Source organism: Vanellus vanellus (assembly GCF_965231255.1).
Source record: "Vanellus vanellus genome assembly, chromosome: 3".
NCBI classification, from domain to species: Eukaryota; Metazoa; Chordata; class Aves; order Charadriiformes; family Charadriidae; genus Vanellus; species Vanellus vanellus.
In genome coordinates this window covers 61,608,718-61,624,331 of record NC_138907.1, presented here as the reverse complement: position 1 = coordinate 61,624,331, position 15,614 = coordinate 61,608,718, and the positions used below count along the sequence as shown (strand labels likewise).

General features: G+C 40.6%; 1 protein-coding gene across 3 annotated transcripts in view; it reads left to right on the top strand.

The window, feature by feature from the left end:
* PHACTR2 (phosphatase and actin regulator 2) overlaps positions 1-15,614 on the top strand; it is an 82,052-nt gene that overhangs the window by 28,119 nt on the left and 38,319 nt on the right. For 2 of the 3 annotated variants that reach the window (XM_082481289.1, XM_082481288.1), the window contains exons 2-3: positions 2,347-2,514; positions 13,719-13,799. In XM_082481289.1, coding sequence (XP_082337415.1) covers positions 2,347-2,514; positions 13,719-13,799 — 249 coding nt within the window. The remainder of the gene's footprint in view (positions 1-2,346; positions 2,515-13,718; positions 13,800-15,614) is intronic. The other variant, XM_082481290.1, reaches the window with a different exon arrangement.

The following is a 15,614-nucleotide window of genomic DNA, read 5'->3' as shown; positions in this document are numbered from 1 at the left end:
TTTCACAGGGCAACCGTGTCTTTCCACATCCCTTAACACCACGGGAATCTTGAATGGGAAGGACCTCGGGAGGTCACTCAGTCCAGTCCCTCACTCAGAGTAGGACTGTTACTGATGGTAGGTGAGGTCAGCCCTGGCTGAACCTCCGAAACCTCCCAAGAACTGCTCTAGTGCTATGCCACCCACCTCTGGGAAGTGTTTTCCTTACATCTAAGCTGACCCTCCCCAGCCACAAGCTGTGGCCTTTGCCCCTTCTTATATCAACTGGAATTGTAACTGCTCTCCAGGTAAATGTACTTCTCCCTCAGATGCAGTTTCCAGCAGAGGCTTCTGTATGCCACAAGGGATTGTACAGCATAGACAGTGACAGTAAGCATAGACAGAAGTGCAATCCCTAATTCTACGTGAGACACCCCCGCAGAGATCCTTCTGCTGCTCCATGCCTCTCTCTTTCTGCAGAGCTGCTCGCTGCCTTTGGTGGTCTTCTCATTCCCACCTCTTATCTGGCTTCGCAGGGTCTGTAGGGTGGCGGCTGGTTTGTTTTAAAGGAGTCTCAGCTTGAATGTCCCTAAAGATCGCCCTGTTACATTCTCTAGGATGCACAAGTGAGGAAGCTGGGGTTTTGTAGTTGTGCAAGGGGTAGACATAACCAGGTCCTTACCAAAATCTTGTCTTTTTGCTTTTAAAGGCCATTCGCAATGCCTTTCTTCTATCTTATCTCCATGTTATAGACCAGAAAGTACCCAAGGAAAACAAATAAAAGCTTTAAATCCAGATGCATCTGAATAGCAGTAATTTATCCTGGAGAAGTTTTCCATCTCTCTGACAGTACAGAATTTATTACATTTTATGGCATAACTCACTCAGATTTATTGATTTAAATGCTATCATTTCTATACAAATTTATCTCTGGTTTTAACTTCATAGACTTCAATGAAGTTATACAATGGATCTTTTTTCCCAGTAATTTATTTCAAAACAGTGGAAATAAAGTTTCTTGGACTCCAATTGCATTACATCAGCTTTCTCACAGAAAAGATTTTTTTTTTAGCATCCTGGATCAATCTAAAGTCTCGGACAAATATAGGACTCATTAAATGCCATTTGTCTGAGAAACAGAATAATAAGATTGCACCATGATGTTATGTGTCTGAATATGTATCTTTTTAGCAGCTAGGACACAGGACCAGGATTCAGGAAGCCATTTGGCAAACATAAAATTAAGCACTTAACAATTCTGTGCTTCATATTTTCCATCTGTAAAATGGGGACAGTGATATTTCCTTCTTTGAATAGCACTTTCTGATTTAATGATCTATGATTATCATTATTGCTGTTGACAATGGCATCAACTCTGTTCCGAATTGGTTATAATTAGAATGTTTAGATGAATGAAAGCAATTACAGAGCCCTTATGCTGCAAACATTTAAGCCTGTGATTAATTTTATGTACGCAAGTACATAAAATTACAGTTACTTCAGTGAAGCTGCTCACGTGAATAAAATCAAGCACAACTGAAGTGTTTGCAGGACCACGAATGGAAGGCTCTAAGAAACCTCAGTTCTTAAATAGAAATAGGTAATAGTAAACTTCTCAGGGAAATGTCTGGGAAATTTATTTTAACTGTATGGTACGGCATGTTGTGGAATGAGTCTTATTTTGGTTCACAAAACTCGATGCTACAGCCATCGATGATAAATATTGGCTTTCATATCACTCAATATGTTTTTGCAGAAAAGTAATCCTTCGTTAAATTTTGGCTACAGCCCAAAAGCTTATTGTTAAATACATTTTGTTAATAAGAAGCCTGACTCACAGCAGGCTGTGCTGTGAATGACTGATTACCAGGGATATCAAACGGACCTATTTCCATTCCACTGCCAGAACAGTTATCTTTAGAGCTCATTTAAGAAAGGATTTGTTTTACTCAAAAGAAATAATTTATGTTTTTACATTGTGAGGGTTTTGTTTTCCGTATGATGACAGCTAGTTATTCAGCTTTACCAAAGATAAGGAAAAAGTCACCCAAACATGTGTTGAAAGAAACTCTCCAGCAGCGATGAAAAACCGCAGAAACGTGCAGACGTGCCAGATGTGTGTCGTGAGAAGCAAGTTCTGGCCTGCTGCGGCTGGGGTGCTGAGCAGCAGTGAAGCCCAGGGCTAGCTGAGGCAGGGATTGGCTAGTGACCATGGGCTGCAGTCAAATGCCCTTTGGCTGCCCTCTGGGACAGAAGACACATGGACCCACACACAGCCTGTTGCAGTCTGGTAGTGGAGGAGGTTAGCTGTCGGGTACCATTTTGTTTTCCATCCTTCAGTTACCTTTACTTTTCTTGTTTATACAGTTGATGGTTTGGATAAGGCTTCAATCGCTAACTCGGATGGACCAGCCCCAGGATCCCAAACTCCCCCCTTCAAGAGGAAGGGCAAACTCTCCACCATTGGCAAAATCTTTAAACCTTGGAAGTGGCGGAAGAAGAAGACTAGTGACAAATTCAGAGAAACGTCAGCAGGTATGTCTGTGCCCCTTTGGTGACAAATTGTAGAGAACATTGTGATGACTTTGCAGAGTAGTATTTGAAAAGCTCTTGCAGTTTGTTAGATGGCAGGGATTATTTAGACACAGTATTTGACATAGAGGAAACCAGTTTGATCCTTGGCAAGGAGAAACCTAACCTTGTTCAGCTCCTGTCCTGAACTTGTCACCAAAACCACACAGTTTATTTGTTTACTATACATTATGTACGATATTCTTTTGATGCTGACAGTACTCTTTTTTTTTGTTTTTAACTAAAACACTAGGCTCTATATTACACGTCCTCAAATATGTTGGAAGTGTCTCTATGTCCTCCTGATAGTCAGTGACTTGGATTATGAAACATACCTTGCCTTTGTGGGGACGGAAGTTTGGTCTGTTCAGAGGAGAGAAGCACACGTAGCCGTGCTCAGCAGAACTAGAATCAGCTTTGCGACCGCTGCCTTCATATAGGCTCCTCTGCCCCTTCACTCCCCCATTGGCAAGGCTTGAAGAATGGTCTGAAATACAATGCTGTGGTTGAATTTTATTTCTTCTGAACAGGAGGAAGATTGAGGGCTGGGATTCAGTTAGCTAAACACAGTTGCTTGGTGCTGCTTGAGATGCTCTGGGGTGTCCTGGCTGCTCTCCCAGAAGGTTCTGCATCGTATTTGCCACCCCTGTGTAGACACCTCCAAAACCCTGGGGCATCTCAAGTGGCTGTAGACACCCATGTTTAAGAAACTGAATGCCACCCTGCGTATATGTGTGTGTGTCTCTGTGTGTCACAGCTCTGGCCAAGCTTTATCCAGAAAAATCCCAAACTCCTGGTTTGGGATTCAGACATTTGATGCTGTGGTTTTCTGAACTTTGGGCCTAATCAGAGTCCAGGGAGCATCTATGATTCAGATTCATTACCACAGTGCAAGCCCTGTCTTCCATGGCTCTAGGCAATAAACCCAATACTAATCTCCTAAAGTATCCTCAGTAGGCTCTCCTGAACTCTTAGGAGTACACTGCTTGACATTTTAAACCCATAACAACCCTTGACAATTGCAGCAAGGAACTCTATGGTTTTGCGGTGTAACTTCTAAAACATGCCTTATTTATACAAAAAGCAAAAAGAAGCCATCTTCTATAATGCCATCATCACTCCAGATACCATCTGAAGTCTTGGACAATCTTTCTGAGATCTTTAAATCCTTCTCTCAGTGTCTCTCTCTTTTTTTCTTTTTTTTTTTTTTTCCCTGGGTATCCTGCAATAAAACCCCCACAATTTCTTCCACTACTGCAATCAAAAAAATCCCCTCAGTTTGCTGTTTCCTTCATTGTTTCCAGTTTCCTTCAGCTTCTCCGGTACTTTTATCACAGAATCATAGAATGATTTAGGTTGGAAAGGACCTTGAAGATCATCGAATTCCACCCCCCCTGCCATGGGCAGGGACACCTCCAACCAGACCAGGTTGCCCAAGGCCACATCCAGCCTGGCCTTGAACACCTCCAGGGATGGGGCCTCAACAACCTCTCTGGGCAACCTGTTCCAGTGCCTTACCACCCTCACAGTGAAAAATTTCTTCCTAATGTTTAATCTGAACCTGCCCTCTTCCAGTTTAAGGCCATTCCCCCTCGTCCTATCACTACATGCCCAAGTAAAAAGTCTTTTCCCTTTAAGGATGCTTAAGTCTAGCACCATATTGCTAGAGCAAAGTTATTTCTAGTTAATGACTCCTCAATGTTCTGCAGCTACGGTATGTGATTTTATATGCAGTGAATTCTCCAGAATAATCGCTATTCATAAGCTGTGTATACAGAGATTCCCCAAACTGTCATAACCTATTAGCATGTGTTAAATTACTATGCCATTAAATAATAATGCATGTGTCGTTTTCCAGTTATTTTTTTACAAACCAATATCTGGTAAATTCATGTTAAGTACAGCATTTCTTATGTTGTATTCTCTTTCTTTAGAGGCCTCAAACCAGTCTTACAAGCATGACACATCAATTCTTATAGTACCAAGGCAAAGCATGTGTTTGTATTTCTTTTACAAAAGGCGGAACTTGGGCACAAAGACATTGATGTCAATATTTCCGAAAGTGCCTCCTTAGTTACTTGCTTGTACTTAATTTGCCTGTGTTGTTGATGATGGTGTGGTCCCTCAAGTCCTTTCAGGGTTGTGGAGAACCCACAGTTCCCGTCGGCACTGACTGCAGATGGAGTTACTAAGGCCAATTTATCTCAAGGTGAGCACCCAAAAAGTGGAGATGCCTAACAGTAGGTGTAGTGGACAGAAAACATTAAATAATTTCAGAATTGTAATGAAAATCAAGCTTTAAAATTATGCTGCAGATACAAATAGACAAACTTTGAGCCACAAAATACCTTTTTCGGTTGCCATACAGCTACAGTAGTTTGTCATAAGTAGTTTGTTATGTCTGTCCCTGCACCTTGCTGCGTTCATATTCCTAGAGCATCAGAGCTAAGGTACTAGTAATGTTACAGCAGAACATGTGTAACGTTTTACATTCGGAGTCTCTGGTTTTGCCACTGTGTGCTCTCAATGCATAGCTGCATTTATTACTCTTAAGAAAGAGGTAACTATTGGGCAGCAGCGTCCATCTTAACTACCTCAAAACTAGTTTTCAAGTAATAATTTGTCTTCCCAGTTCTCTCAGCTGTGTCTGTTTACTTCCACTGCCTCCTGTGTACTGGCACCAGTTTTGCGATGAGCAGATCACAAATGTGATCCAGCTAAAAACAAATCCAGCAAAACGTAACAAGAAGTAGTTTTTACTATTCTGCAAAGGTTACCACTTGGATTACTATAGTAAAGCACTCTGAAGCAGAGAGGAAAAACAGAGCCACTCTTTTGGATGACTTCTTAAAATTTAGACAACCTGATTTTTTTTTTTCATTTCAGCTGTGGTTTTGCAGCACTGCCTTTCAGGTCTGGAAACTAAAAGAGTAATATAGACCTCCTCGTCTTTTTTTAAAAGTTAGAGCTTTATTTTGTGATCAGTCTTTTCTTTAAAATGGAGAGCACCAGTGTGCAAACAGAAATCCATAAAAGTTAAGACAATTTGCGCTACAAATTGGCAGAAGAAGAACAGAGAAGGTAGAGAAAGATAAGTATAGTCCATAGATCATGTGAGTGGGAACTCTTTTGGTGAATTGAATACGCGATTATATGTAATTATGTATTGAAAAGTGGAAGTTAATTATCTGCACAATGAAGTGTCTCTGTAAATGGTGTAGCAGATGGGAAAAGTTCAGTGCAGGAGGAGGAGGAAACACTTCCTTGACTAACTGAAGTCCACGCTCTAAGTCCAGTTACAAGACTTTATATTTATAGTCCTTTGTGGCAAAAAAGCAACTAACGCACTTGGTTCACCAAGTGCTTAATGTGTCTCATGTGTCTAGAAGTATCATATTCTATATAAACTTTTAAATTACCCTGAAAAACCTTTCATTTTTTACTTCACTGTTTGTCTAGCGTCCTGCTAGATAACCCTGTAGTCATACTCAAGCTCTTATACAGTAAAGACTGCCATTGTATTTAATAACATAACGTAAACTAACTAATAAAACACAAAACCATTCTAATGCTCTGAATAATATAAACTACGGTATTTCAGTGCCTATATAGTTTGTGACGAGTGAATATACAAAATTCAATGTATGTCTTGGTGAACAGAACTTAAGATGTAATACAGGAAGTTTAGGAATTTTTGATATTTTTTCATTATTCAGTAGATTGATTTTTTTTCTCTAAGGGTACATTTGCTCTATTTTTAATAAAATTCATCCTGCTGCACTGTAAAATTCGATTTATTTGGGTGGAATTGTGCAAACATAGTGACCTAGGGAATTAATTTCAGGTTTTCAAAACCTTTGTATTATTTTGTACATTCAATATATCAGCTTGTATTTGTATGTCCCAGTTTACATGCATATTGCCAGCTGTCACAATATTTAGTGCTTTTTTTTTTTCCTTAAAATGAAACTCTGAGTTCTATAATATCTGAAGATCTTGACTTTCAGCTCAAAACCAGCAAGACTGGGTCACTAAGCTAGAGAGAAGGAAAGAAAGTAAACCTGGATGATATGAATTGTAGAAGGTCTGAACATAGATAAAAGATTCCCAAGTTATTTTCCCCCTAAATTTCATGTAAGAGTTTTACCACTTGTGACTCTCTAAGATATAGCCTACAAATTCAGGCATTTGGCTATACGACAGTGGTACAAGAACAGTTCCCAGAGCTTTTATGTTGAGAAAGAAGAATGTATCTATGTACTGATTAATCTCTACAGAGCAAAGATTTGGAGTACATCTTCAAGGCAGATAGCATTCATAGTCTTGCTTAGGTTTTATTGCTGTTTGCGCTCCTATCTACATACAAAGCTTTTTCTTCCAAATCTGACTGTACTTTCCATCCTATGCCGTCAGCCGGTTGTGAGCTAGGTAGACCTTTCATTCGTGCTGATTGCCCGGTAGTAACACTAGTAATGCTCGTAGGAGCCGCCCAGAATAAGTAATTTCTGTGTTGACTTCCAGTGCCCTCCTGCAGTTCCTCCTCTGTCTTGGCCAGAAATGCAGATGACCTCCCCGCCTATTTCCATATAGAGAATAATAGGGATCAATTGTACTGTCCTGCAGCACTACCTGTAAGGCGTTGTGTCCCCAGAAATCCCGGAAACAGATGGGTGCCAGCCCCAGCTGCATCATGAATAAGCTGTAGCTTTTCAGTGCAAATCAGGTTAGCTTGCAGTGAAAGCATATCTTTACATGCTTGAGGACTATTTCACTGTGAGGAAGCCCCAGAACTGTAGGGAGATACTCATTTGCTTTTAAATTCTATGTATATAAGGTATGGAATCACTTACATTTGTGTATGCACTTCCTTCGAGGCTGGAATTTGAAATGAAAACTGGTTTGGATTGCATTCATCCTGATTCAGGTGGCAGTTTCAGGGGAAAAAAATAAATTAAAAGATGGTTATCCCTGTATTTCTTGAAGAAACAGACCTAGGACCAATGGAGACTGAGAAGATGCGTTTACTTGGCAAGTTGCCCCTTGCTGCATGCTAACTGACCCAGCAGAAGAAACTTGCTTATCTAACTTGAGAAAGAAATGGGAAAGCATCCATACAAAATGAAAATCCTACAGGAAATCCTCTTCCTCGGACTACTCAATCAGAGATGTATTTACATTACAGAGCAGGGTATGTGTATGTACGTGTGTGTGCGTGCATCTTACATGCAGGAAGCTGATTTCCTGGCCTGAGGCCATGGGAAATGGTCATTACATTTATTGCCTATTCTCTTAATGGGCCTACAACTTGATAAATCTGTATGCAGCTGAAGAAAGAGTTTCTTCTGAGACATAATGCAGGCTATTGCAAAGAGCTTTTATTGCTTTATCTGGGGTTTCAATAGGCTTTTTGAAATAGATTCTTACTACAGCCTTGCCAGGGCATGTACCATGCAGTGCTTGGATAAAATCTCACGTGACTCCCTTATGCTAGCAACTGAAGGATGTTCGTAAACAGCAAATACCACAGACATCAAAAAAAGATGGAGGACTAGATGTGGAAGTATTTGTGCCAATGTGGGAATGATGGTTGGAATTTTTTCCTTTAGCAACATATTTTCCAGCTGTATCTCAGCAAATCTGTTCTCTGGGCACTGGTTGTATCCTTTCTGCCTAGAGGGCTTTCAAAATTAAGTAAAAACAAACAGAAGATGGCATCATCTCAAGGGTTTCTCCCCTCCTCAATGTTTTGCTATGAAGGAAAAGAAGGCAGCAGTTTGTGTCTTGGCACGAAGTAGATGCCACTTCAAAGCTCCGCTCCAAGAGTATACGCAGACAGGGAGCAGAAGGCGATTTTAGCTTTTACTAGGTCAGAGAAAAATTAAAAATGAGAATTCTCTTGAGCTTCTCTTGGAAGAGCAAAACTGAAGACTGGAGAATATCCAGAATCTCACGGCACTCTTTGAATCGGGGAATAGGTTTCAAGACTGCTTGAGGTTTGTAGCTGCTGGATATCACTAAGCAGTCTCTTTTGAGGGGGTGGGGAGGGAGGGAGGGATGGGAACTGCTTTTTGAGGTAAACTGTTCTTATGATTAGTGTTGGTATTATTTGTATTGGGCTAAAAATACAAATGTTTGTGGGATCCCTTGAACAAATAAGACTTACTCAAGTAAATGAGGGCTGCATACAGTGTGATAAATTCATGCGCTTGTTGACAGTTACACCTGAAGTCAGGGCAAGCTTTGCTTTTGACTGCAGTAGGGGAAGGATTGTGACATGGGATTTTTTGAGTCTGCTGGGGCGTGATGTCCGAGAGTGGAGCCCACCTCACCTCAGCCACCCTCAGCAGGTTAGGACTGATAATGAATTACACTCCCAGTCAGGGCTGTCTTGTTTGCGTAATTGATCTCAATACGTGCATGTATACAGATGGAGAAATTGTTATTTCCATTTTATTATTGCTTAATATTATAAACAATACGTTGATGTTAATGTTGAAATGTTATATATAGTCACAGATTTGTATATACACATATATCTATATATCATATATATCAGACATATGTTAAGATGCATATATTCGCAGATATATATACACACACGTTACTACATGCACATTTGACAGAAAAGATTTGTAGTAATAAGATTAACTGGTCACAGCTTCAGGATGTCCCCCTAATGTTGGTGCAGCTAGCAGTATTGATCGTATATTTGGTCCAGAACAGTACTAGTCATCTACTTCTGAGTGAGGAATAGGTTAACAACTTGTAAGATCAGAGATTGCAGAAGCAATGATCAGCAGGAATAGATAGACAAAGCGGCGCTTATGGGAGAAGAAAATGGGTAGTGTATTGTAACAAGTTCTACTAGAAGAAGAAGGAAGAGCGGAGAGGTAGGTCTGGAAACCAAAGATAAAAAGCTTAAACTCCTTCAAGTGAAGGAGAGAGACCCAGATGATGAAGTCATGACAGAGGGGGTGAGAGGCGGGAGCATGCCAAGCCTGACAGTGGTGGAAGCACCAAACTACAGTCCTGTCCTCGTACTGAACTCAGGAGACTGAATTATTTTTAAGGTGGCAAATAGTGACACCCATCTTAGGTGGTTCAGGTGGATGCTAACTGTTTCTACAGTTGTCTATGTCATTAGCTCAGCAGCAGATGGCCAATGCTCATAGCTTCACTTCTGTTGATTTGATATTTTGAACCATCAGTAGGCAATTCGACTAGAATTCCTATGCTTTGGGTTGGTTTTTTGTTCGTTTGTTTGTTTTGTTTATCACAATTTTAATGTGGGAAATTACAGCTGAAAAGATACCTCAAATTGAACATGTAACAAATGTCAGCATGTTTGATAATATGACTTAACCTTTCTATGCTACAGTCATGATAACACCTTAGCATCTCTCCCATGGGCGTCGGGAGAAAAACATGTTGTCTTTGGTTCACTCAGTTGCTGGGCTGACAATTGGGAAAACTAAGAATTTTCTGTTCCAGTGAAGGTTTAGGTTGTTCCTCAAATGAGGTCTGGGCACCAGGTTGAAAGGTACAGTTAAAAATTTAGGTAAAGAAACCGTTCATTGAACACAGTGCAGTCTGTATCCTAAACGAGGCAGGGATGGCAAAGGTAAAGTACATAACAAGCAAGTAAAAGCTCTACCATCTGTACACCCATCAACCTTCATCCAAACATTTCCTGGCTTCTGAATGCTTGACTTTGCAACTCTCTTATTTTAAGAGAGGTTACTGAAACATAACAGTAGTCAAATGCGATTAGCTCAGCGGAGTGGTTTGAGACCCTTAAAGCTCAGTGCAATTGGGCTGTGCTAATGAAAATACTTGACTGTGTAAATGTGAAATTTAGTGTATAGTCCAAAGTCTGTAATAAGCAATAAATTATAATGACGAGTCCACCCTGGCTAAGTAGCACCCAGTATAGGTTCGTAAGTAGACAGGCTACTCATTCCTGTTACACAAGGGCACATATTTTTGGTCACTTTGATTTAAATTAAAGTTCTGCCTTTTTCTTTGAAGGAGTTGATACTCATAGTGAATACTAGCATGATTTCTAATGTTCTTTCCATGGGCCAAATAATATTTTAAATAAATTATCTTTTCGAGCTGAGTTAACTGAGCTTAATCAGTTTAAATAAAAACACCACTCATGGCTAGCGTTTCAGATGATGAAGGATTTGGGCTTAAGCTGCTTATCTGTTAATAAATTTTCTAATCTGTGAAATGGAGATAGTTATGTCTAAGGGATGTTATGAAACCTATGTAATGTTAATAAAATGCTTTGAGGTCTTCCAGTAAAAGTGTAAGGAGTTAATGTCTTTTAATGCCAATTGACATTTTCTGTGATAATTAATTCGATACAGATGTTAATTCAGTGTTGTAGAACTGAAAAAATATATCATCGTGAAAACTAGAGAGAGACATTGAAGGGGGGTCTGATTCAATGTTCTTGAACCTGGTGGAAAGAGCATCATTGTTTTCAAGTGGTATTGGATTAAGTCCCACAAATAAATATATGAGAGATCGTCTCATTTCACTGTCCCCAAGAAAACAGATGTAAAAAGGAAGCAGAGAGGAAAAATAGTAGGAAGTAAATTATACTTGTAAAGCTGAAATAATAAGAGAATATATATATTCACCCACATGAAGAACTCTTTGCATGCTCCTGTGCTTTGTTCGCCATGGCAATAACATGTGTGACATACACCTGCAAGGTGTATACCTTAAAAGGTAATGGGAAAAAACTGAAAGAGCTGCTGCGTCGTTTAGGATCGGCTCCCAAGGCAGTCTAACCTGATCTGAGTTCAGGCTACCGCGCTCTCCCCAAGGAGGCTGGCTTACACAGAGAGTCTGCAGCCACACTCACCTTTTAATGGATAGATCCCACAAAGTACCTGAGTACGTATATAAACACAGACCAACTTATATGGTCTTGTGCCAGTACTGTTTGCATTCATGAGCTGTTGATCTCCTGGGCGTGGGTAGCTTGAGCTGGGCCGGTCAAAATGGTTACTGCCCTCAGTTCTTCTGCCAGGAGTCGGTGCTTTTTTGGCAGGGAAATGCATCCCATGTGCAGCATTTGCTTGTGAGAAACACGCTCACTGCATTGAATTTTAGTCTGGGGCAAATTTGGTGGAGCAAAGAATATTTATTACAGCGCTGGGAGTTACACAGGGGATTTCTCCTCCTCTGGCTCGTTTTTCCTTTACAAACGCTTGTTTTTATTTTGTATTCCTTATACTTATTCACGTTTCTTCTTGGAACATAATTTGCATAATCAATGAGGTTTTGGAACACAACCCACCCTCAATTACATAATCAATGAGTTCTTGGAATGCAACCCACCCCCCAATTTACATAATCGATAAGTCCTTGGAACGCAACCCACCCCTGAGCACGCCCCCTCCCTTCTAGCGGTGCAGGCGTTATGCTTCCTTAGGGGTCTTCCTGGTAGTCGTTGGAGGGAGGCTTGAAGTCTTTATCACCATGTCCTTCTTGTGGCTTCTTCATTCTTTACACTCCTGTGGTTATCTTAGCTAACTACACCACCCTTTGTTCTGCAAGTTTAGGTAGTTCTAACTGTTGCTTTCGTCTGATATCTTATTTAACATTCTATCTTATCTTACTTTATCTTGTCTGATATCTTATTTAACACTTGCTATCCCTTTTCCAAACACGTAGCAAGCACACACCCATCTTAGCTGAAGCCATAGCAAGCAGACATTCATTTTAGCCGAAGCAAAATTTTTGCCAAATTACTTATTACATGCTGAATGCCCACACTTTGCAGTGTGAGAAATAAAGCCGGTGCTGTAAATTTGGGAAGCACAGAATCTGCTTCATCTTCTGTTCCACCGTCCCCTTCCCTGTCGGAAGCTGTGAGCAGCGATGCCTTCAGGCGTCTGAGTTCAGCCAGCCTGGTTGCAAGTCAGCGGCCGGGGTTACCTGCTGTGGGCAGAGACAGTTTATCGGCTGCTGCGCCTGGAGGGTAAATTTCTCAGAAGCACCAGACTGCCTCTCTCCGCGCCTTCACAGGAGCCGTCACTTCACCCTGTGGCTGTTCACTCCAACTGGGCTGGCGCAAGTCAGATTGACAATACTTCTTGCAGTATTTAATCTGCATACAGCAATTAGGCTGGACCTAGAGAGTAATTGGATTATCAGAGTGTTTGAATGAGTTGATGAGATAAATAACCCTATCCCATAGCATTAATAGGATGAAGTCCAGCACAGCTGAAGCCTTGCCACATGCCCTCAGCTTGAGCTCCAAACGCCGCTTGGGGTATGTAAACGGAATCAGGATGGGAGATTAACTTTTCCTTACCGCGAAGACAGGATTTTACAAGTGATGCTCACGTTTTATGGACCACGCACCGTGGTTCCATGGATCATTACACTGGCTTCCCAGATCACTGACCAAAACTGTATTGGTTTGGTGGTGGGGTGCAGTGGGGAGTTACTCTATTTTGCCATCTGCAAATGCTTTTCCCTGTAAAGCTATTTAGCATTTTTCCCATGGGAAGTAAACATAATAATTAAAATGTTTCATGTCACAATCTTTTTTTGTGTTGTATGCTTCTTTTTTTTAACCTAAAAACAGGATGCTGCATTTTTTTCCATGAAAGCCAACCAGCCTGGATGAGGATGTTATTCCCTTTTAGAACATAACTTTCTAGCTTCTGTTTAAGGCTATTTTTTTCTTTCTTTATAAGAGTTTGCACGTCATAAAAGCTACCCTGTGAGTTGCTCTAAGCAGAATTTGTCTCTCCCAGCTCAAAACACCTACAAAGCAGACGGAGGTATCTCCAGCAGAGCTAATCACCCCAGTCAATGGTAAAGAGGTGCTTTTACATGTTAAAAGCCTGTGCTAGGATGAGTTCAGTTTCACTCCGGAAGTACCTTTTTCCATTGACTGTAAAGGAAACCTCATGGAGCCTCACTCAGCTGAAGGCATCGGGTCAGGTGAATCCCTGCTTCTGTGCCTGAAATTGGGGGAGAATAGTTTCAGAGAGCGTCCATGAAAACCCAGTCCGCTTCTCCTGCAGAATCAGAGGAAACGATTTCTCGGGGTTTCTATAAAAAAAAAATTAAAATCTACATTTTTCGCAAGCATCAGCAGTACGAGAATAAATCTATTCTTAACTGTGCTTTTTCTTTAGTGTTGGAAAGGAAGATTTCGACAAGACAAAGCAGAGAGGAGCTGATAAGAAGGGGAGTGCTGAAGGAAATGCCTGAGCAAGGTGATAACACGTTACCTAGAATTTAGCTCCTAAGCACTAAACATGGATTATAAAGCCACTATTGCATTGTTTCCATGTAGTATAAATAGGTATGAGGAGACAAAGCTGATGAGTGTGAGAGGTAATTTGGGCCAGTTGACAAAAAAGTTGGAGTTTAGAGATTTGTGTTCTGTTACTGCTCCTGCCATGGATACGTCACCTGACTTCTGGTCATATCTTTAAGTATTTTGATGCTCCCTGCAAATAATGTGACTCCTACGATTACTACTTATTGTTTGCAGATTTTTTTTGAGTTAGTGATTAACCTGTTTTTTGAGTCAAGGTCTGCTGTCTAAAGCAGTATAATATGAGAAATTTTGAGTGAAATATTAGTTGTTTTGGGACCCCCAAGCAAATCGATAGCATCCATTTCAGGGTACCAAAAAGTGCCAGCACTGGGATCGTACAGATCCCACTGCTATCACACAGACCACATTCACAAATGGCACAAACATAAAACTGGGGAAGACACCATGTTTCAAAATGCTCTAAGGTTCGGTAACTGGTATTAACCAGAATTTGTGTTTCAAAAATCATGAGTAAACCATGATTAACACCTCTGTGCTGCATCTGATTATGTTTCTAGTGGTATTCTTTCTAATATTCTTTATCTTCTATAAATCTAGATTGAATACAAGTCAAGTAAGTGAAATAATTATCTGTAGCTTAAAATTAAATCATTTGTCATTTTATGAAGGAGTCTAAGAACTCCATGATTTCCAAAAATATTTTTCTCCTAGAACCTGTGTTCCTCTGCCTGAGCTGAAGAATCATGAAAGTATTGATGTGTATGGTTAGTATTGTACACATCGATATTTAGAAGTAAAGGGCTTGTTTATTGACATGTGACATCACTTGTCTTTACAGTGTTTCACTAATTACCAGGCTATGGCATTCAGCATAGCTGGTTTCTGACCTTGTCTCTGCCACTGTGTTTGACTTAAAACAAGAAATGCAAGCTCTCCATACTTCGGTTTGTCCCTGTGTGAATTTGTTACCTTTATTTGCTACATGCTTTACTGGGGAACTGCCTGACTTTGTCCACTGATGGTTGTAAATTGCATTTAGACTGCTGGGACAGTTAACGAAATGTGTTAACATTTCAGGTCGGTTCCAAACAGTCTGAACATAAATGCTATCGTTTGTACTAAAAGTGTTTATGCTTTGGTAATCGGTGTCCTTGACCCTCTATTCTGCTTTTAAAAAGGGCTGGGACTTTGGATCCCTTATAGAGATTGAGCAAAGTGAGAAAAGGATGTAAAGATGAACAATTTTCTCCCCTTCCTCCCACTTTAAGAAGGCCATCAATCTGGCCCGTGTTGCCTTCATCACTTTGTGCTTCCTGTCTGATGAAAATTACAGGTTTTAAGGAGCAGTTTAAAAAAATACGGGATTGGTTTGAAGGTGCTAAAAAAAGAACTACAGAAAAGACAGCGGCTGAGCAGTGTGAAGGTAGTTAGAAGGAATGGGTATGGAGATGAAAGCTAGATGGGGAAATTACGTGGAGTCTTGAAATGTGAGAGGTAAGAATTGTGAAAAAGTGACTGTTTCACATGGGATGAAGAAGAAAGCAGTGGAAAGTGCCACTTGGAGGCAGGGCATATTTGCAGAACCATGACAAGAGGTGGGGATGCCACTTGTGGAGGCAGAGAGGAAAGAATGAATTTACGAACATCTGGAAGAAAGGAGCTGAAGAACCTGAATGTTGCCGTAAGGTAAGGAGGAAGCCTTGTGCAACTGTCAGCTGTAGTGAATGAGACAAGGTAAGAGGGCAGA